General features: G+C 36.8%; 1 protein-coding gene across 1 annotated transcript in view; it reads left to right on the top strand.

Moving 5' to 3' along the window:
• ghrhrb (growth hormone releasing hormone receptor b) overlaps positions 1-22,927 on the top strand; it is a 67,607-nt gene that overhangs the window by 29,737 nt on the left and 14,943 nt on the right. Inside the window, exons 3-4 of the mRNA XM_073870251.1 lie at positions 4,289-4,396; positions 22,732-22,832. Of these exons, the coding sequence (XP_073726352.1) occupies positions 4,289-4,396; positions 22,732-22,832 (209 nt within the window). The remainder of the gene's footprint in view (positions 1-4,288; positions 4,397-22,731; positions 22,833-22,927) is intronic.

A 22,927-nucleotide genomic window follows, 5' to 3' on the forward strand; every position in this document is an offset into this window, starting at 1 on the left:
GGTGGGAAAATTCTGTCACCGCAGCAACCCTAGGTTGTACATGAAGTATATAAGCACTGCATTGCAATACTTGCATTTTGCCCTGTCATTCTCGATTTTAAAGTGCTCCCACGCTGTTGTTTTCTTTGCCCGCTTCATATTAGAAAACTGCTACTACTTGTGGACATTACAAATGTCTGGGAGCGCTTTGGCGGTCTCTGGTGGTGCAAAAATGTATTACAACTGAATTCAATGCACGCCATTGATGCCAGTTAACCGAGCAAAATGTTTCACTCGGTTAAACAATTTTTAACTGTTAATCGGTTAATCTGTTAACCATGGAGACCCCTATCTGCAAGCATGTGAAAAAATAAGTAATTGAGATCTGGCTTCCCTTGTGATGTCAGAGGGGGATAACACCGCCCTTTAATCTGCACTATCCAACCACGGCACTGCCATTTAGTGCAGAGATCAACTCATTTGCATTAAAAATGAAACACCCAAAAACAGCACAATTTTGCTCAAACCTACAAAGTGGCAATTTTTAACATGCTATCATAAATGATCTATATGGTATTTTGAGTTAGATCTTTACATACATACTCTGGGGACGCCAAAGATTTATTTGACATCCTAAAAAGTCTTCTGAAATGCCCCCTTTAATGTAACTGACAGTGATTTCACATAAGCAGGGTTGGATTGAATGACAACACAGACAGAAAGCAAACTATTTAGCCGTATCGCAATGCCATGAAGGGCTCTACTCTACATTGATACTTATTAGTCCACTGAGCTATGAGCCTATAACCGTTTCACTATATTAAGCTGAATTATCTGTGAAATTATTTTGATTGGCAGTTCTGCTATACGGCCAAATTTGATTGCGCTCCAATAATGAGAGTTGAAGTTAATGATGTTTATCTGTCCAATCCGTTCTCATTAGAGCTGCAGATCTATAGATATGTTAAACCTTGCAATGGCAGAATCTACTTTGAAGAACGTACTTAAAGAGTTTTTAACTGAATTTTTCAGTGGCTCTTTGATTATATGTACATTAATGAGGTGACACTAGGCCTTCAAAGTCGTTTTATTCCTGTAGGGATCAGTCCAAGTTTGCATGACTCCTGACTGTCTGCGCTATGGCACATCACTCATTCTCCTTTCTGGATTTTCCAGACTTTTTTATTTCAAACCTTGACTGGGACCGGATACAAGTGGATGGATCTAGTATCACCCTGTTATGAACGAAACAAGATCTTCATATTTATTTTGTGATATGACTTTACAGTTCAAATAAAGTTTTTATTTACTTACCCTTACCTCATTCCAAAGGGGACATTTCACAAGACTTTTTAAGATGTCAAATAAATCTTTGGTTTCCCCAGAGTACGTATGTGAAGTTTTAGCTCAAAATACCATAAATAATTTTATTATAACATGTTAATATTGCCACATTGTAGGTGTGATCAAAAATGTGCCATTTTGGGTGTGTCCCTTAAAATGCAAATGAGCTGATCTCTGCACTAAATGGCAGTGCCGTGGTTGGATAGTGCAGATTAAGGGGCGGTATTATCCCCTTCTGACATCACAAAAGGGGCCAAATTGCAAGTTACTGGGTTGATCTTGTTCACATTTTCTAGGTTGATAGAAGCACTGTGGACCCAATTATAGCACTTAAACCTGAAAAAGTCAGATTTTCATAATATGTCCCCCTCTAAGAAATTTTCACTAGAATGAAAGATTGTTTTAACCAGGAGCTATCGAGGTCTTAAAGCCACCATAAAAACAGTAACTCATCATGCTCTAAAGAGACAGTAAGATGCCAATTTTAAGCATCATGTGAAGACAAATACTATCACAAGTAAAACTTTTAAGGAGAATTTTGTAATATCCTGTTGACCTGAATGTTGATGATATTTAAACCTGGACACATTGCAGTGCTGTCTTAATTATTCTACCCAGTCTCACAAAGTTTCGTGATATAGTCACGTATTTTTTTGATTCTTTTTTCGTGCTATTATCACGAAATTTCGTGTTTTTTCGTAGTCGTATAACGAATTCCTGTTTTCGTGTGATTATCACGTATTGGTTACTCGACTGTTTTTTCCTATTTTTAAACCATTGACGCTTCGGTTTAGGGTTAGATTTGGTGCTTGCATTAGAATGTCACTTAATATATTGATCTATACTATTTTCCTGATTTATTTTTTTTATATGTCGCCTGCCGTTAGGGTTAGAGTTGGGTTTGGTTAGGGATGTCATTTTATGTAAATCTAACCCTAAACCGAAGCGACAATGGTAAGGAAAATAGGACAAAACAGTCGAGTAACCAATACGTGATAATCACACGAAAACAGGAATTCGTTATACGACTACGAAAAAACACGAAATTTCGTGATAATAGCACGAAAAAAGAATCAAAAAAATACGTGACTATATAACGAAATTTCGTGAGACTGGGCTGTAATTATTACATATTTTGTGCACAAAGGGGCAAACATGTTGCAAAGGGGATGTTGTAAAGATTTATATACGGGTCGTTGAGATAATAGAAAAGAGGGGTTGGATTAATTTCTGTAATTCGGTAAATGCAATGACTCTTTAAAACCAGAAGCAGGCTTTAGTTGTGTCAACTTTTCACTCTGAAACAGATTTCCACATCTTTCCTTCCAGGAATGAGGTCACTTTATTTATAGACATCATTGCGGTATTACTTGATGTGATCAACAGTTTTCCTGAATTTGCTTTCAAATTAAGCTGTTCCTACACTCTTAAAACAACCCATCATAGGTTAAATTACAGCCCAGCATACTGGGTTTGTCCCTTTTTGATCCAACGCTGGGTTAATCCAGCATTTTTAGAGTGTAGTGAAGTTAACTTGTTTGAAAAGTGTTTTTTTACATCAAGTTGCCACTGTGTATGTAAAGTGTGTGTATATAGTACTGTACAGTATTGAGGATATAGATGCAAACGGTGGAAATTTGGTCCATGGCTTAGATGTGGCAGTCATGTTTATTAAGCCATGCCTTAATATGATCCCTGTGGCTCTCATTATACGCAAGATCTTCTTCGTTGATTCAGCTTCTGTTGTCTTATTTCTCAGTCAAAGATCTCCTATGAACAGCGGAGTTGCCTGACTTATCTAAAGCTTTTTAGCAATTCTCAGTGTCTGTGCCCTGTCCCGATCTCTCTTAACATCGTAGTGCCCCTCTTCTGTGCTCCTGTCAAACTGAGGAGAGACAATCTCCTTTGTTCTTTTCTTTCTCTGAGAGCACACATTCTGTTGCTTTGCCTGCAGCTTCCAGCTACTTGCTTTTATCTACTGTACGCTGTAAGACATTTGGTCAGGTAACCAAAGTAATGTGCTTGTGGTAAATCTTAATATGTTAATTACTTGAATTCAAGTCATAAATATTACTTAACAAAACTGTTTTGTATAGAACAGTGGTTCCCAAACTTTTTCACTTCAAGTCCCTCTAGTTAAAGGCCCCTTACTCACTCATTTTTTTTATCCACATACAATTCAATAGAATTTGGAATGACTACAGATGTACAGTACTGTGCAAAAGTCTTATGCTACTATCACCAGCTTTGTTGTTTTAGCAAAGTTTTAACGTCCATCCATATTTATTTTCCACGCTTTTTTAAGATACAACCGAAAATACAGAGAATATGTACACAAAATTAAAAACAAAACAATTTTTAGAACTAAATGTTTTCTTCAGGCATCAGTCAGTATTTAGTGTGACATCTCTTGGCATGAAACACATCTTGAGCTTTTTTGAGGAGACTGAAGTCCTGAAGTCATTCGATTAGAATTAGAAAATAGGATTTAATTTCATTTAGGTTCAAGAGATCCTGCAGTTTTCTGCTAGTGCTCAAGTGGACTTGGAGTTTACCCTAAATACTTGACACTTCAGCTTTTACTTTTATACTGTTTTTAATACTACATACACATTTCCTGTAATATCCTGGTTGTATTCTAATAAAGAGACTGAGAAATAATTATATATGATCACTATACAATTGCAAAAACACCACATCTAATGGTGGCCTAAGACTTTTGCCCAGTACTGTATATTCGCTACTAAAATAGCCAAAAAAAGAAACATCTTGATTTTTGCTTGTTTCAGCTTATTTTAATGTCCAGTTTGTAATAATCATAAGTCATCCTGAGGCCCCCTTGGAAATCTGCTGAGCCCCCTTGTGGGCCCCGACCCCCTGGTTGGGAAACACTGGTATAGAAAACTATATATTATATGTATAAAATAGTTTTTACCAATACTTAACAATTGTTTATTTATTTTAGGATGCCGCACTGAGGGAGATGAATTTTGGTGCTGGTACAAGGCAGAAGTTGGACAGGTGGTGAATGTTTCATGTTCCAATATCTCTCAGTTGTTCGCCAATAACCAGGGTAAACTACTACTACTATTTTATCTAGTTATTCTTTTTTATAGGATTTTTATAGGATTAAATCAGACAATGAAAAAGGGTCCTTGTAGCGCTTCACAACTCAATTTTCAGAGTATACAATGTAAATGCAAAAATTTAAAAAATGAAAGTAAAAGTTAATTTTTCAAATTTTCTGGATAACTGCATCGTTAGATTATTGTCATTTACTTTCCTTTTCTTAATTTTACTTCTACTAAATTGTAATTTCAGAAATAAAAATTTAAACAAATGAAAAGTAGGCAATTTTCTTTTTTTTGTATTTTTCTATTTGCTGTGGGTCATTACCAGGAGGTTATGCACACTCTTTCAGTGACATACAGTGAGGAAAATAAGTATTTGAACACCCTGCTATTTTGCAAGTTCTCCCACTTATAAATCATGGAGGGGTCTGAAATTGTCATCGTAGGTGCTTTTTAACTATTTATTCAAATAAGTATTTGAACACCTGTCAGTCAGAATTCTGACCCTCAAAGACCTGTTAGTCTGCCTTTAAAATGTCCACCTCCACTCCATTTATTATCCTAAATTAGATGCACCTGTTTGAGGTCGTTAGCTGCTACAGATGCGCGGTTGGTGGTTACAGCCGCGGACTCCGCGGATAAACCGCGGATCGGGCGGATGACGTGACGAAAAATAATATTTTAATTAAATTCGGGCGGGTGGCGGATCGACTGCTTGTTAGCTGTGTCCTTCTAAGCATGCAACCTTAAAAGTTGAGCACTCTGTCTTTCAGGGTGGCAGCCTCAGAAATTCTCAAAGAGAACTGAAATGAGACGGTCTAGCCTTCTGAGGACCCATAATTTGCGTCACCTGTTGCACGCGCCCCCAGTAGCGCCCACCGCGCCTGTCAGCAGAAAACAGCGGAGACATTTCTGACTTATTAAAATAAATATGTAATCAAAAATATTAATTTATTTGAGAAAATATGACACATTGATGTAGATTAAACTATTAAACAAATATTCGCAACTTAAACAGAATAATATTAACACAAAACATAACTTATAATCAGTGGCGGCTGGTGCTAAAAAAATTTGTGGGGGCGCAAACACAATCAAAATCAAACTTTTACTGTCGTAATGCAGTACTCTTAATAGCCATTTATCAGGTGATGAGTATCGTTAGCATTTAATGCTGAAAATGGTACAGTTGAAATCAAACGCACGGAAATGTACCATGAATCTGTAATGAACTAATATCAAGGCAATCATTCACACGCACGTACACACACAGAGAGGTTGCGAAAGACATTTTCAATCTCCGTCATTTTTTTTGATAAACAGAGTCCTTCACAACATGTCTATTTCTAATCATAAACTTACAAGACGAGCATACAAATCAATGTGTTTATTCATTTGTTTAGAGAACAGATAAACGGAGACCGTGGATCACTTTACCATCACAAGAAGCAGATGAATTAATGTTTTTTTCTCACAGTGAGAGCGGAGGCAATAAAACACGGAGCTTTATGCTGAACAGGCAAATATGAACAAATCAAATAACAAAATACTACTGCGATTAAAATATCAATAAACATGTAAAAATCTGAATTGAACTAAACTCATCTGAAACCATCTTATGTAATAAACGCATGAAGGCAGATTAATGCAGACTCTTGTCATTAGATTTTGTATCTTTACCTTAGACATACGTCTTGTTGCAGCGCTCCTGTAGTGTTTAACTTCAGCAGCCATGAGCAGACCAATCAGTGTATGACATCAAAATATCGTAAGAATGTCTAGAAACCAGGGCGTCATTTGAGCAACACACTGCCACCAACTGGACATACATAGGAATTACATTCCCAAGTTGAGTTGAGTGGGCAATCTGCCAAAATGGCGCTCATATTTTTCTTTATCCTGCTTAAATTTTCTCCGTCAAAGACTTTTCGTTTAACGCGACCGAACACACACAAAAAGAGACACTAAAGTTGCCTAATTACAGGCTCGTACAATTCTTTTTGCTTTTATAGCAATAGCACAAGCACATTTTCCCCTCACAACAGACTAAGTAACTGTTACATACAGTCCATCAGCTCAATATGCACGGTTCGTGAAGCTTTCTTAAAAACAGTGGTTTCTCGTGGGTGCTTTTTTAAACTCTACAACAACAAAACTAACAACAAAGTTGACCAAGCCACGTAATATACCGGATTATATGAGCTCTCGCTCTCATTATGTCCACCCAACACAAGCTCAAACGCGCCACAAAAGTTCATGTTGTGCACGTCTATCACGCATTCAGACTTTAAAACAGCAAACAGGGAAAAAATAAAACTCAAGAAGACTTACATGATATCCAGCTAGCCAACTCCGTTTGCCATGAGAAGTGGTGGAGAACACAGACTGCCATCATTTGACTCCGTTGGTCGATCTGGTCCAAGCTTATTAATCCTTTATTTATTCATCAATTAAATACCTTTTATAGGGTGATTTTGTAAGGATAAAAGCATATTTTCCTTCATCTCAAGATATTTCACTTGCTTTCACTGATCTGTACTGTAGCTATCAGTTAACACAGCAATCTCCAACGCGGTTATGAGACTCTTCGAACGATCCAATCACAGGAGGTAAAAAACATTAAAAGCAATATTGATTAGCTTTCAACATAAGTGGGAGTGTTCGGGGCGCACAGTCCTGCGCCCCAGGGCGGATCCGAAACCAGCCACTTAGAACTCAGCCACAGGTCACATGTTTTTATACTTTTTCCTGACCTACATAGACACTCATTAGGGGTGAGCCCCATACACAAACATGACACACACACAACGAACTCAGTTTTGATTTTTAATTGTTTTAAATAAATTATAACATGACTAAAAGTGAAATAGTACAACTAAATGAATTTATTTTGTATTAATTTGCACTATATATTTAACTTTTTGGTAACATGTTAAAGTAGCTTTCCTCTCTGGCCAGGTTTAAGGGGGCGGCGCCCCAGCGCCCCCTAGTGACCAGCCGCCACTGCTTATAATACTAAAACAGTGACAAGAAAAAGTTTTCTAATACACTTTTATTTAATAAAGGTTTTAATTGTTTCGGATAGCCTCTGCATGTTAAGGATCCATTCGTTCTATCATTACAAGCGCGGAGAAATGAGGACGCATTTTGACACAGCTCTTATCAACGCTGGCGAAGGAGGTACGTGGCAAACTCAAAAAATGAGAATTAAAAACAAAGGAAATAGAAGGTCAGAAAAGGTTTGCCTTGAATAAGTTTTAAAAAGTGGTAAATCAGGATGACACCAGTGCAGACTATGTAATTTGTGCGTTTAATTTAGGCTATTTATTTATTTATTTTTGTCCCATGTGCGCCGATCGGAGACTGAGTTCATTGCAGATATTCTAGAGCTTTCTAGTCTCGCGGCTGTCATCAGCAGCGTCTTGCATCGCCCAGTCAGCGGATGGCGGGCGGGTGCGGTTTTGAAAACTGGTCAGAAACGTTTGTGCGGATGGATGGCGGACGGATGATGAGTTTTGTGATGCAGTTGCGGATGAAATAATAGCCCATCCGTGCATCTCTATTAGCTGCATAAAGATACCTGTCCACCCCATACAATCAGTAAGAATCCAACTACTAAAATGGCCAAGACCAAAGAGCCGTCCAAAGACACTTGAGACAAAATCATACACCTCCATAAGGCTGGAAAGGGCTACGGGGAAATTGCCAAGCAGCTTGGTGAAAAAAGGTCCACTGTTGGAGCAATCATTAGAAAATGGAAGAAGCTAAACATGACTGTCAATCTCCCTCGGACTGGGGCTCCATGCAAGATCTCACCTCGTGGGGTCTTAATGATTCTAAGCAAGGTGAGAAATCAGCCCAAAACTACACGGGAGGAGCTGGTCAATGACCTGAAAAAAGCTGGGACCACCGTTTCCAAGGTTACTGTTGGTAAACTAAGACGTCATGGTTTGAAATCATGCATGGCACGGAAGGTTCCCCTGCTTAAACCAGCACATGTCCAGGCCCGTCTTAAGTTTGCCAATGACCATTTGGATGGGAGAAAATTATGTTGTCAGATGAGACCAAAATAGAACTTTTTGGTCATAATTCCACTAAAAGTCTTTGGAGGAAGAAGAATGATGAGTACCATCCCAAGAACACCATCCTGTGAAGCATGGGGGTGGTAGCATCATGCTTTGGGGGTATTTTTCTGCACATGGGACAGGGTGATTGCACTGTTTTGAACCTATTCCCAGCCATTGATGAGATATCTCGTCAATTAAGAGAAAACGCTTCCCCGCCAATGACGAGATGTTCCGCCCTTCCGCAACTTTTTAAACCCGGAAGTATTGCCCTATGGCAAGCTGCTGCATGTACTTGTCTGTTTTAAAGATCGCTCTAAATGGGATCTCTATGAAAAGTCTGTCACAAACATGGAATTATCTCTGCTTTTTGCTCAAAATGTGGTGTTTTTGCAGAAACCTACCCATTTTCAAAAGCTGATTACAAAAGAACTGCTCAAGGTAGGATGAAACGTTTTTTTTTTTTTTTTTTGAAAGCAGATGATCTGTTCTTTCATTTGGTATATTGTATGTTTATATATCTGAAGAAGAACATTTTCTGGAAGGCATTAAACTTTGGTGAAAATCATGAAAAACGCTGGCGCTGGCTGGCAACTTAAAAAAAAAATGCTGGCGGTGAAAGAGTTAAGGAGAGGATGACCGGGGCCATGTATTGCGAGATTTTGGGGAACAACATCCTTCAATCAGTAAGAGCATTAAAGATGGGTCGAGGCTGGGTCTTCCAACATGACAATGACCCGAAGCACACAGCCAGGACAACCAGGGAGTGGCTCTGTAAGAAGCATTTCAAGGTTCTGGCGTGACCTAGCCAGTCTCCAGGCCTAAACCCAATAGAGAGTCTTTGGAGGGAGCTCAGTGAAAGGCCAGAAACCTGACTGATCTAGAGAAGATCTGTGTGGAGGAGTGGGCCAAAATCCCTCCTGCAGTGTGTGCAAATCTTGTGAAAAACTACAGGAAACAATTAACCTCTGAAATTGCAAACAAAGGCTGTACCAAATATTATCATTGACTCTCTCAGGTGTTTAAATACTTATTTGCAGCTGTATCATACAAATAAATAGTTAAAAAAATCATACATTGTGATTTCTGGATTTTTTTAGATTATGTCTCTCACAGTGAACATGCACCTACGATGACAATTTCAGACCCCTCCATGATTTCTAAGTGGGAGAACTTGCAAAATAGTAGGGTGTTCAAATACTTATTTTTTCTCACTGTATTACCGTAACAATGAGTATAAGCACACATATAAATTGTCCATGGCCGCGCAGTATTGCGATTGATCCAGATCACTATTTTAAAACATGTCTAGTAACATTGTTAAGATTAATCAGAACAATGTATCGCACTCAGTACTGACAGAAAGACGATCACATGTAATTATTTTTCTATGACGTATTTAATGTACCTTGGCTGTTATAAGATATGAAGAGTTTGGTTCCAAAATGAAATAAAAAGACCCAGTCTCACAGAGTTGCATATAAATAGCACGAAGTGTAAAAATCGTGCAATACATACGTCAAATTTTATTTATTGGTTATTCTAACCCCAACTCCAAGCAACCATGGCTTAATTATAGACAAAAACATGGAGAAACCTCTATATTAAATAACCTCATTAAGCAAATCTGAAATCTAACCCTAACCCCAAGCAAAATGGTTTAAAAAACAGAAAACAATTGAGAAACCAATAAATAAAACGACAAAAAATGATGTGCCGTTTAAGTGAATAGGAAGGACTGGCGTATCATATGCACGCCGAAGTGGAATTTGGCGTATGTATTGCACGATTTTTACACTTCGTGCTATTTACTGGGTAGGTAGGTCTCCAGTGCATCTGAAAATGCATCGCTAACTTTTCATTTGTTTAAATGTTAATTTCTTAAATTATAATTTAGTAGAAGTAAATAAAAATTACAGTAATCCAATAATGCGATTATCCAGAAAAATAGAAAAATAACTTTTAGTTTCATTTTTTTATTTTTGCATTTACATTGTATGGTCTGAAAATTGAATTGTGAAGCATTACACAGACCACGAAGACACATAGAAGTGCAAAACCAATGTTTAAATAATCTATCTGTGAAAACACAGATAAAATTGTTATATTTGTGATTTACTGTTTTCTTTCTAAAATAATCATATATAATAAATTCTAAATAACCTTGATATCTTTAATATTGACTGAGTAAGGCCATTTCATAGATTAAATGAAAGTTTACATCTTCCTTATCTCAGAATTAGATTATGATACTTCACCTTGGATTTCACAGACAGGGTAACATTTATTTGGTGAATAAATGATGTGTGCTCAGTTGATTTTTACACTGGTGGTCTTGAAGCTTTACATCTGTGCGGAACACAAAGGCAATATTATGACAACCTTTATCTTGGGCTGTCTCTGTATATGTCAAACACCCCTTTTTTAACCACTTCCAAGCATTTATCTTCAACAGTATACACCCCGTATCAGATTGTACTCCTTGCGTTGTCTCCTGCGTCTACAATTGGTGACGCAAAGGAAACAAAATGTTTGAAAGCCTCTCCTGGCACATGCAATAAAAGTGAAAAGGCAAACACGCACACAGAAACATCAGGAGTGCTCTGTAAACTCTTTTTCTGAATATCCGGATATCATAAACATTGCTAATAGTTGCTAAGGGACACTGAGTGTATTTGTTTTTGTGGGTTGTGTAGATATTACAGTTGTTCTTCACTGTCTTTGCAATATGTGATCACAGGAATCGTACACGTGATGGACTGTAAGTGCTGTGTAGTGCACAGGAAATTGTTTCAAATTTTTACAGATGACAAATCTTAGGCTACATTTCATGCTGAAGAGCATACACCATAAATATGTTTCAATTTAAAATGAATGAGCAACTTACGAGAGTGCCTAAAAATTGGATATTATGGTCAGCGGATGACAAGGTTTTTAGAGCGTCTATGAAAGAAATGGTTGTTTGCATTAGGTCTGCAACTTAATGCAGACACCCTAATGCTAAAGGGCAAACCGGCAAAATGTTATTATTATTATTTATTTGACAGAAGAACAGAAGATACTGGAATTTGATTAAGATAAGGTAAGAAAATTATATAAGTTAAACATGACATTAAAACATTTTTTTGAAGCTGCAATATGTAACTTTTGACTCTCTATCGGCATCTGTATGAACCATAAAATTGCAGGTTACCTTACATACTTTTAACCAGTTGAAGACATTTAAAGTCAAAGACTATGTTCAGATTGCAAGCATTAATGCTCAATTCAGATTTTTTTATTTATAAATGTGTTAAACTGGTCATGTTCCTGAAATGCGGATACATTTGCATCTTCTTGTGATTTATTTTCTGTTGACAAAAAACAATCTTTGACATTTATGTCCATCACTATTGTTCCAAGCATCATGATGGAACGAATGAAATAGCGATTTACTTGTTAAGTCAATGCAAAGACGTGTATAGGCATCCTGCGGCACGGTAAGCGCCAATGGCGTGTATGGCGCGATTTGAGCGTTGACGCGTGAGCCGCACAAATTGAAAAATCTGAACTTTGCCGAATTTTCGCACCACGTTACCCAATCAGGAGCTTGCTCTAGCCGTGACGTGATTGCAGGAAGCGAGCAGAGGCAAAAAAATAAGACAACGATGGATGACAATCATCATCGCAGACTTAAAAGGAATTAAAAGGATCTTTGTTTGGAAGAAAGTGAGTGAGGAGGTCGAACAATGTGGTAAGTTAACTCAATTTGAGCTATATAAGCCCCTCCCATGACGCGAATTTCTGCGTAAATGCTTTAAATGACTAAAATTTCACATGCGACTTTCACGCGTGAATAAAGCGAGTAAACTTAAAATGTTCAAGTGTCCAACATTGCACAAATAGCGCATTTTTGCCGCCTCTTCCTCGTCTGGTGTGAACGCAACATAATAGGCTGTGTAAAAAGGACATTTCCATACACCTTTAAGTAAATCCTGAAAGTACACTCTTAGACTCAGAAAAAAACTACAAAAGCTGTACGTTTTTGTCCCTGGGACGGTACCTTTTAAAAAGGTCCTAATACTGTATGTAATACCATTTAGTGACAAGTATGTACCGTAGAGGTACCAATATGTACTTTTTTATGTACAAAAGTTTTTCTATGAAAAGTTGCCTGTATCCATTTTTGTGTCTTTAAACGCTCGTTTTTTGGGGTCGACAGCTTATAAAAACTTATTTACAGATTAAACTTAAAAACAGAATAATACCTAAAAGCTGCTGTGTGACAAGGTGTACATCTAACACGCCAAAAAAAAAAAAAAAAATAATTTTTTATAAGCTTCAAAAAACGAGCGTTTAGACACAGAAATGGAAACAGGCAACTTTTCATAGTACTCCTATTAGTAAAACTGCGTCCAATAGGGGGAAACGTAATCGGCGATCCACTTTATTCTCCTTAAAGACTGGGTTTTACGGCTCGACAGCTTATAAAAACTTATTTCTGCGTTCTTTGGCTTGTTAGCTGTACATATTGTCCCAAAGCAGCTTTTAGGCATTATTCAGTTTTTTGTTATAAGCCAGAAATGACAAGGAGGTGGCCTTTTGCAATACAAAGTCAATGGAGACTGTTGGATTGCTTTCCCCCCCGGTGGGCGTGGTTTTCAGGTTGTGACGCGCTGCGCTCTGTCTCTATACTTAAACATAGGCCATGACTTCTAGTGCGAACCCACAGTAGCTGGGTTTCCATCCAAACGTAAAACGAATATTTTTTTTAAATCCGCAAACAAATGCAAATTAGGTGTGTTTCCATCAAGTTGTTTGAGCGAATTACATGGTATTGGTAACCTAGTAACCAATAGTAAACAAATCAAGGCATGCATGGAAAATGGAGACAGGACTGCATGTAGTCATGATGTGGCAAGTTATTAATTCATTAGCGCTGCAGCAAAACTGAGAAATGCAGCATTGCAACAAGGACATTGTGCCAACGTCGAGCCCCATATATGGTAAAGACAATGACAGCGGAAACACCTAAACGGTCAGTCCTGTGCCTAATGCTTGCATAAATCAAAAACCACCTCAAGCGAGCGTAAAAACTTTTTTGTTAATTAAGGGATTTTTAATCGAAATTTGGCGTTTCCATTACTCGTTTTTGATGCGATACTTCAAAATGCCCATAAAATAATGGTGATGAAACATGGCTACTGTACAGCACTAGCTTTAGGCTTTCACTGATTAAACTGAAGCGGCTGCTCTCTGCTTTTGTTTCAATTTGCAAGCGTTTGAAAGTTGCGCAAGCTTATTTCATGAATTGCTCTGAAATATCAGAGAAAGTTCTGTTGCAGCATGTTTACTAACAACACAAGCAGCGAACTCATAATACTCATAATCAAAATGTCATAATATTACTTCACATCAATTTTAACCCATCATTTCTCTCGCTTGCGTTTAAAGAAAGCAGAGGGACTCGCCCTCAGACTTCTTCCCCTGTATTCTGGACAGAAGCAGTCGAAAGTGGACACGTAAATATGCCTCTCTCATCCACTCGCAATCCAATTATCCAAAAGGCATCTTAATACCAGCATTATAAGCTATACATTTATATCAGCATGTGGGTTGAACAAATGACCTCTTGCACTGCTGACACAATGCTCTTGTAAGTATATATATATATATATATATATATATATATATATATATATATATATATATATATATATATATATATATATATATATATATATATATATATATATATATATATATATATATATATATTGTTTGTGGTTGAGCTACTCCTTCAAAATCTCGAAGCAAGCATAACTACCGGGGGCTTTAGAGAAATCAAAAGAGAGGTAGAAAGGTTGCGGAGGCTTTAAAAAAACACCCCTGTGTTCCAAATGCTGCTAAACATGTGCCAAGGAAATAATAAAAAAAATCAAAGAGGGCCAAAGCAATAAATGTTAGTACTGGTTATTCGATTCTTGTAAATCTTTCCAGTCCCCCGAGGCCAATGCCTCATACCCCTACCACAGAAAGCAGCAGCGGTCAGACCTTTACTGGTCCGTCTTCTCCCACTGTGGCTTGAGGGAGTGAGACTTGCATCATGAACTCTGCTTTATGATAATGCTAGAAACAGCGGGTGGGAAAAACTCCCATTGGCAAGCTTGCACTAAAACACCCACTTAGCAGGCCTTCAGAGCGGTCGAGATGAGAGTATGTGAGAAAAACGGAGGTTATAGGTTTGCTGTAATGTCAAGTCTTGCCGAGTGTACTGATTCATAGTAAGTGTACTGTACGAATGCATACATAAGTATAAGCATATTTTTAGCTCTTCCCCAATAGAAATCCCATATGGAATAACTCATCTTTTATAGAGTGATGAGAGTTTATATTATTTTGGTGCTTTTTCTCAAACACAGGGGGAGGATGGTAGTAATGTGAATATTCCATTGCTAAAAAGACATACATTTGTGTATTTGGTGTAATGCAATGTTATTTTCCACATAATGTACATTTGTGTTGCTCATCTATGCCCCACCTTTCTGAAACGAGTCGATTTGTACAAAGCTCAACGTTTTGAGAAAGTGCAGTGTGATCCTTATCAATACGAGCCCGAATCTGACCCAGGAAACGCAGATGACCAAGCAGATCGATCAATTTTGCCAGCACGACTTTAGCAGAACGTAACAGATTGGTAATGCCCATCTTTAGAGTAGAAACATTTTTACAGCTTGGTACAAAAATTGTTTTTGGTATTTATAGCTAATTTTGCCCTTCATGACAACTGTGAGGGGGGTGAATTTTTTTTGTAACTCATGCGTTTAAATTTAACCCGTTAATTGGCGCTGTCCCGTGAGCGGGACACCTACGTTTATTTCAATATTTTCTATGTAAATGTTAATCTATCACGACAAACTATATATTGTTGGAAAGGTCTAAGAATGTAGTTTTCATATTTCAAAACCTTTTAGCAGTAATAATAATGCACTAACTGTAATTTATTCATTTGTGACACAAGTATGCAGCAAACCTCAAAGCAAACCAGCACAAAGCTCAGTTTTTTGACAATTTTGTGTATTAATAATTATACTATATTGCATTTTTATTTATTACAAATAAATGTAAACTGCTTTAAAAAAATATATTTTCACCTCCAGACACTTCCCTAAAAAACGTTGAAGTGTCTTTTTAAAACCAAAAATTACCAAAATTAAAACCAAAATTAGGCTTCTAGACCAAAAAAAAAAAAAAATGCCAGAGTTATATTAATTTAAAGGTGTATATCACCTTTTCACCAACCCCCCACTCAAAAATGGCTGTGCCAGTTAAAGGGTTAAGCCTTAAAGTTCTGCATAATTAAGGACGTGGCCACTTGAGTGACGGTTGAACAGCTACTGCTGTAACTAGAGTCGAGCTAGGCAGGCGTGGTTCACACACAGCTTCACACACAGCTTCACACACGTCTCGCCTCTTTACTAATTTTCGGATATCCGCCAGTGATGCACGACCAAAATGGCAATGGCAGGCACCTAATATTGGCTTCAAAACGATCTTCAGAAACCTATGGGCAACGTCACAGACATCTTTTTTACAGTCTATGGTTTGAACAAGTTGTTTTAAGAAAGTAAGGACGAGGCTTCAAAAGATCTCTTTGGGTTTAAAACTTTAATATTTGTAACTTTACAGATCTTTTATATGCACAGACAGCTTTTAACACTGTAAAGACAAAGGAAAACATGAAATTGGGTCATATGACTCATATAAACTGTTGTTGTCGATGGGCATAGTTCTGCCCCACTGGGGGTCCGGCGAGGTGTCCCTCAAGGATCTATCCTTGGTCCGGTCCTATTAACACCATTGCCTCTATAGTAGACAATGGCAAAATACACCTTTATGCAGATGATACAGTATTATATTGTTCCGCCCCTACCCTAGCTCAAGCTTATCAATCACTACAGCAGTCTTTTAATTTGTTACAAGCTACTTTTACTGAACATAGACTTAGGGATGCACCGATAGGATTTTTTGGGCCGATACCGATTTAAACAGACAACTTCTGGCCGATACCGATATTAAACACTTGAATACAATACTATACAGTTGGTCTATTAGCTAGTTTATTTCTGCATCAAATTATTTTTACTGAACATGGATTGGATCTAATTAACATTCAACTGACCAACATAATAAGAGAGGCACAAATTAAGCTAAAACAAATATAACACGACAACATGACAACCTTCACAGGTGTTTTTTGTTATTCAGCATTTCTATTATTAACAACATTAACTAATTTTTTACATATAATGGATTTCTTTAATAAACATAAATAATGCCAGTGCTATTGCAACTTCAAAAAAATGTGGACTTCTTTTCCCCCACTAAAGTGCAGTCTGTTTCTTTTATTGTCCAAGACATTTGAGCCAGCTCAACAAAGGTTTTCTGTCGGTGCTTAAGTATAGTGCACACCAGAACATTAAATCATTTTAATAGAACAACAGACATGCAACTCATTGCCTTTATGTGGTTAATTCAAAAACAATCGGTATCGGCCTTTCTCGTGCTATTACCAATATGCCGATGGTTTCAAATTCATCAAATATCGGCCGATAAATATCGTCAGCCGATACATCGGTGCATCACTACTTAGACTTGTATTAAATGCTGGTAAAACTAAGGTGATGCAGTCAACCACCCTATCCATTTTCACAATGGATGGGAAGTGTGTAGAAAATGTTTCATCTTATAAATGTCTTGGTTTGTGGATTGATGAAAAGCTTACTTTTAAAGTTCATATTGAGAAATTAGTGAGAACGTTGAGATTAGAGCTGTTTTTATTTTAGAAATAAATCCTGCTTTACTTATCAAGCTAGGAGGGATGTTGTTTATATGCATGCTGCTTCTACATTGCTGCATACACTTGACACAGTTTACCATGGTGCATTACGGTTCATTACTTACGCCAAATCACGTACTAATCATTGTCGTCTCTATGAGGCAACTGGTTTTAGCTCTTTAGGTTTGCGTAGATGGTTCCATTGGCATATTTTTATTTATAAAGCTATTAACGGTAATTTACCAAGTTATCTTAACAGTCTGTTGACCTGGAATCATGCCGTTTACAATCTCTATATTCTGGCGTTAAAAATCCCATGTAAAACAACTGAACTTGGTAAGACTGCATTTAGTTATGCTGCTCCTTGGTGTTGGAACTTGCTCCAAAAAGATTTAAAGCTTTCTGTTTTTATTTCACTTGAACATTCTAAACAATTACTTAAATGTTTGAACAATGTACATGTTTTAAATGACCCCTTTGTGTTTTAAATTGTTTTATATGTAGGCTGTAAATTTGTATTGTTTGTTGTGTCTGTTTCTGTGATTCTGTGTAATTTGTGTAATTGTTGCTCCAGGGCTCCCTTGCAAAAGAGATTTGAATATCTCAATGGGACATCACCTGGTAAAATAAAGGGTAAACATTTTTTTTTAACTTAGTTGTTCTCGTATTGATAAGGATCACAGTGCACTTTCTCAAAATGTTAAGCTTTGTACAAATCGACTGTATTAGGAAAAATAATTTCAGCTGTATGGTTCCATAAAGAATCTTGAAGGCATTTGTGTTTTCTCTGTTCTGATGCAGGTTCATTATTTTTGTACATTTTTCAGTTCATGCTTGTGTGACTGTGGGAGTTCATAGTACAAAAGGTCTGTCAAACTCTTTGTAATGGCTGGACAGTTTATTTTGTAATTAAAGGGGGAACAGCTGGTTTTTAGTAATGCCCGCTGCTCCAGTGTAATTTTTTCCATCTCCCACTGAGTAAAAAAAGAACATTTGTGATTATGTCTGTAAAATGCAGACTAAAGTCTCATTTTTCGAATTGGAGTATCAAAGTTTGATTTCACTCATTGATTTCACATAGATTATAATCTTTGATATGACTTTACTCAGTATTAAAGATATCAAGGTTATATTTTCACAAAATGTTCTTTACATTACAGTATGTAGGATGATTTTATGAAGAAAACATTAAATTGGTAAAAAAATGACTTTAGCATGTAGAGTCACATTTGTCTTTGGAGCACATGATTTAATTCCTCAGTGTATCAGGATTTGAAACTTTTTTGTTTATCCATAGTCAACCTCTTACCCTCCCGTGCCAATTTAGGGCTAAGTGCTTGTGTCTAATCTGGTGCTCAATCACACTTTGACCAATTACATATTTCATCATAGGTCAACAAATACAAATATCTTTTTACCCAAGGTGACCTTGACATTGTAAGCTTGTATTGAAAAGTCACTGAAAATAATTGAAACAAAATAGTGACATATTAAATGCACAGAATCATGAGGAACTGAGCAAAAACTAATCAATTAGGAACATCATACCATAAAATAAAAAACTTTGATTTTATATAAAAATTAAAACTGTAGCTTATCAGTGCCTGTCCTTCCTATATGTAAAGGGCCCCACACTACTAGGGGCCCCCCTTAATCTCAAAATAAATGAAATGCCATTATACCAAATCAAAATGATTATTATGTTTAATGTAAACAAGATGTTATAATTTTAATAATTTTCAAACATGCGGATTTATGTGGGTTTTTATAAATAATGAATGATTTCTTTAATCACTGCTTTCAGACAACATGCAGGCTGTTTCCCAATCCGAAGTCTGTGGCCTTCAGAGGTCACATTTGTGGGCTGCATACGTCATAAAGACTCATTTCAGAATTTTAACAATTATAAAGTTGACTATTATTCTTAGTTAGTGTTAAATTGTAATAATATGCTCATGATTTGCAAATGAAATGCTCAGTTAAACATAAACAAGCTTGATGATGTATGCAGCGTACATATGAGACCTCCGAAGGTGGATGACGCAGGAAAGTGATGTGCTAACAGTCCGCATATCGTACTGTATGCCCACCATGGCTTCAAAACGGAGCTATTCGCCTGAAGCAGATAAAAAGAAATAATTGTAAGCAAGAGAACCACATTTATGAACTTTAATGTGTTTGTCTTTCAGTTTGGAGAATGGGCCATTTTTTAAATGGGTAATTTCTTTAACTCTTACTGTATTAAAATTATGTATTTATATTTAATTTGATTCATTAAATTCATTTAAATTAAAATCAATTTTATTTTTTGTGCTTTTCACAACACATTTTAAATCAAAACAGCTTAACAGCAAATGCATGTTTCATGTTATTATCAGCAAGTTTATCAGTCAGAGGTGGCTGTCAAAGAAATTTCCATATAGGAATAATATACTGCTATAAAATAATATAATAAAAACGTGTTATTTAACAACTAACTTAGCAGAAACAATGAATGGGTTTTTTGAATGCACTGACTGGGGGCTTCTCACAAAGGTTTGCTTAGGGCCCCCCAGCATTTAGGACCGGCACTGTAGCTTATATTTAAAGGGATAGTACACTGAAAATAAAAATTCTGTCATTATTTACTCACCCTCATGTTGTTCTGACCTGTATGAGTTTTCTTATTATGTTTTACACAAAAGATGATATTTTGATAAATGATGGTAAGCACACAGTATTGACTTCCATATTATTTGTTTGTCATATTATGGGAGTCAATGGGCACTGTCAACTGTGTGCTTACCATCATTTATCAAAATATCTTCTTTTGTGTGAAAATAATAATAATAATACTTTGGGAGCGTATGTGTGTACTCTCTGAGAAAGTTTATTTTGAGGGCAAGAGAAGGTGCACTGTAAAAATAATATGCTATATCTACTTAATACAATTGTGGCAACAGATTACAAGCAATTCTATTAATTAATTGATAGTAACCCATTGAAAAAAGCTGCTATTTGCAAATAAAAAAATGTTACAAATTAAAAAAAATTACTACTGTATACTGGATAAAGAACCAGCCCCATACTAATAAATACTACTCAATTATATTATTTTGATTTAACATCATGATTTAAAATGTAGTTATTAATATTATTAATAATATTGAGTATTTAATATCATATTATTAAGTATTATTAATTTAATCTGATTTAAAGGAACACACCAACGTTTTGGGACTTTAGCTTATTCACAGAGATAGATAAGTTCATACATCCCTTTTCATCTCCGTGTGTGCCGTAACTCTGTCTGACTAGCCCATCGCTAGCCTAGCTTAGCACAAAGACTGGAAGTAAATGGCTCCAGCTAGCAGTGATTAGTGCAACACTCTTTGCTCCTCACCACAGGGCTTCACCTACTGAGAATATAGTTCCCAGTATGTATACGGTTAAAAGATGGCTGTGTCTCATATGACCTTGTTATTTGTACATGCTGTGACATACATATCACAACATATAAATAGGAAAATGTTGGCTTTTTTGTCTGAATATTGTCCCTGAATCAAGGCAAGCCATGCCTGAGACCACCTCTGTAAAACAGACTAGGATAAGCTTAATGGGACCGCACCCTGGTACAGTCCTAAGCAAAAACAATAGCCAAAAAAAAAAACTTTGGATTCAAACGTACTCTTGTACAGTACGCATAATGTGAATAAGCCCTTAAAGTGAGAGGGAGATAGACTTACACACAGGAAAGACTTCATGATGGGTAAAAGCAAAGAACTCTCTCAAGATCTTTGTAATCTTATCGTTGAAAAGCATTTTGATGGAAATGGTTATAGGCGCATTTCCAGAATGCTGAATGTTCCTGTGAGCCCTGTGGCGGCCATTATCCGGAAATGGAAAGAGCATCACTTTACCATAAATCGACCATGATCAGGTGCTCCACGTAAGATCCCTGTCCGAGGAGTCCAAAGAATAATCAGGAGAGATCTCCAAGAGCCAAGAACCAAGAACTTCAGGAAGACCTTGCATTAGCAGGTACTGTTGTTTCAAAGAAAACTATAAGCAATTAACTGAACCGCTATGGCATCCATGCACGCTCACCACGCAAGACTCCATTGCTGAACAAAAAGCATGTTGAGGCTCAGTTAAAGTTTGCGAAAGGGCATTTGGAGCAGCCTGTGGATTATTGGAGACTATAGTATGGTCAGATGAAAGCAAAATTAAACTTTTTGGCAGTCATTCTACACACCATGTTTGGAGAAGAAATGGCACTGCCCACCACCCCAAGAACACCATACCAACAGTTAAGTTTGGGGGTAGAAGCATCATGGTTTGGGGCTGCTTTTCAGCAAGGGGTACTGCCAGACTTCATATTATTGAAGGCAGAATGAATGGAGAAATGTACGGGGACATTCTGGATAAAAATCTGCCAGAAAGCTGAAAATGAAAAGAGGGTGGACATTTCAGCAAGACAATGATCCCAAACACAAGGCCAAGGAAACAATGAAGTGGTTTAAAAGAAAGAAAATCAAGTTGCTTAAATGGCCCAGTCAATCACCTGACCTAAATCCCATAGATTCCCGTAAAATCTATGGAGAGAACTGAAGATCAAATCTCATAAAAGAGGCCCAAGGAACCTTCAAGATTTAAAGAACATTTGTGTGGAAGAATGGACCAGAATAACTCCTGAGCAATGCAGATGACTGGTCTCTCCATACAAGAGGCATCACCAACAAAGGGTTTTCTACAAAGTATTAAATAAAGTGTGTTCAATACTTATACCCTGTGTCATTTCACTTTATTATTATGACTCAACCTGTATACTTAAATGTTCTGATTTCTTTGTATAAATTCAATATTTGGCTTGATGGCTACATGTGGTGGAAATTTTGTGCCAATAGCCCACTTAGAAATCCCCTAGCTGATAAAATGCTGATGTGTCAAATACTTATATGTGGGAGTGCTGAGTGCTGTTTTGCTAAAAAAAAACTGTGATTGCCGTGATTCATATGCCGATTATCGAATAATAATTATTATGAACAAAGTTTTTTATAAATATAAAAATAAGATATGATATAAAACCATATATAAAATATGGTTATTTTGCCTATTTGTGCTATAATGGAAAAACTGACCTCAAGCAGAATTAACTTACAGTGTTTATGTAGAGCACTGCATTGGGTTTTAGGGAACACTGATTAAATGTTTAGATCAAATGCAGTGTAAGTTGTCCAGCTGTTGGGTTAAAATTAACCCCCCAATTTTTTTATATTTGACCCAACAAAGGGTTGAATGAACCCAGCAATTCAGGTTGAAATGTTAAATTATAACTAAATGGGTTGGGTTCATCCCTTTTTGACCCAACGCTAGAGGATGAAAAATCCCAGTTTCTTTTCCCAACAATGAACCAAGAAATGGCTTATTCAAACTGATAAACCAATCAGTATGTTTACTATTGTTTTGAATGTAGGTTACATACTCAGGAATTGCACTGAAGATGGTTGGACAAAAACCTACCCATCCTATGAGAATGCTTGCAAGATTGCAGAGGATGTGGAATCAGACACAGGGGTAAACATTTATCTCCTTTCATTCCATGTTGGTTTTTATCTACACTCCCTCAGAGAAACTCACCAGTTCAATTCAGTTTGATTTGATTATTAAAG

This window comes from Misgurnus anguillicaudatus, chromosome 8 (genome assembly GCF_027580225.2).
Source record: "Misgurnus anguillicaudatus chromosome 8, ASM2758022v2, whole genome shotgun sequence".
NCBI lineage: Eukaryota > Metazoa > Chordata > Actinopteri > Cypriniformes > Cobitidae > Misgurnus > Misgurnus anguillicaudatus.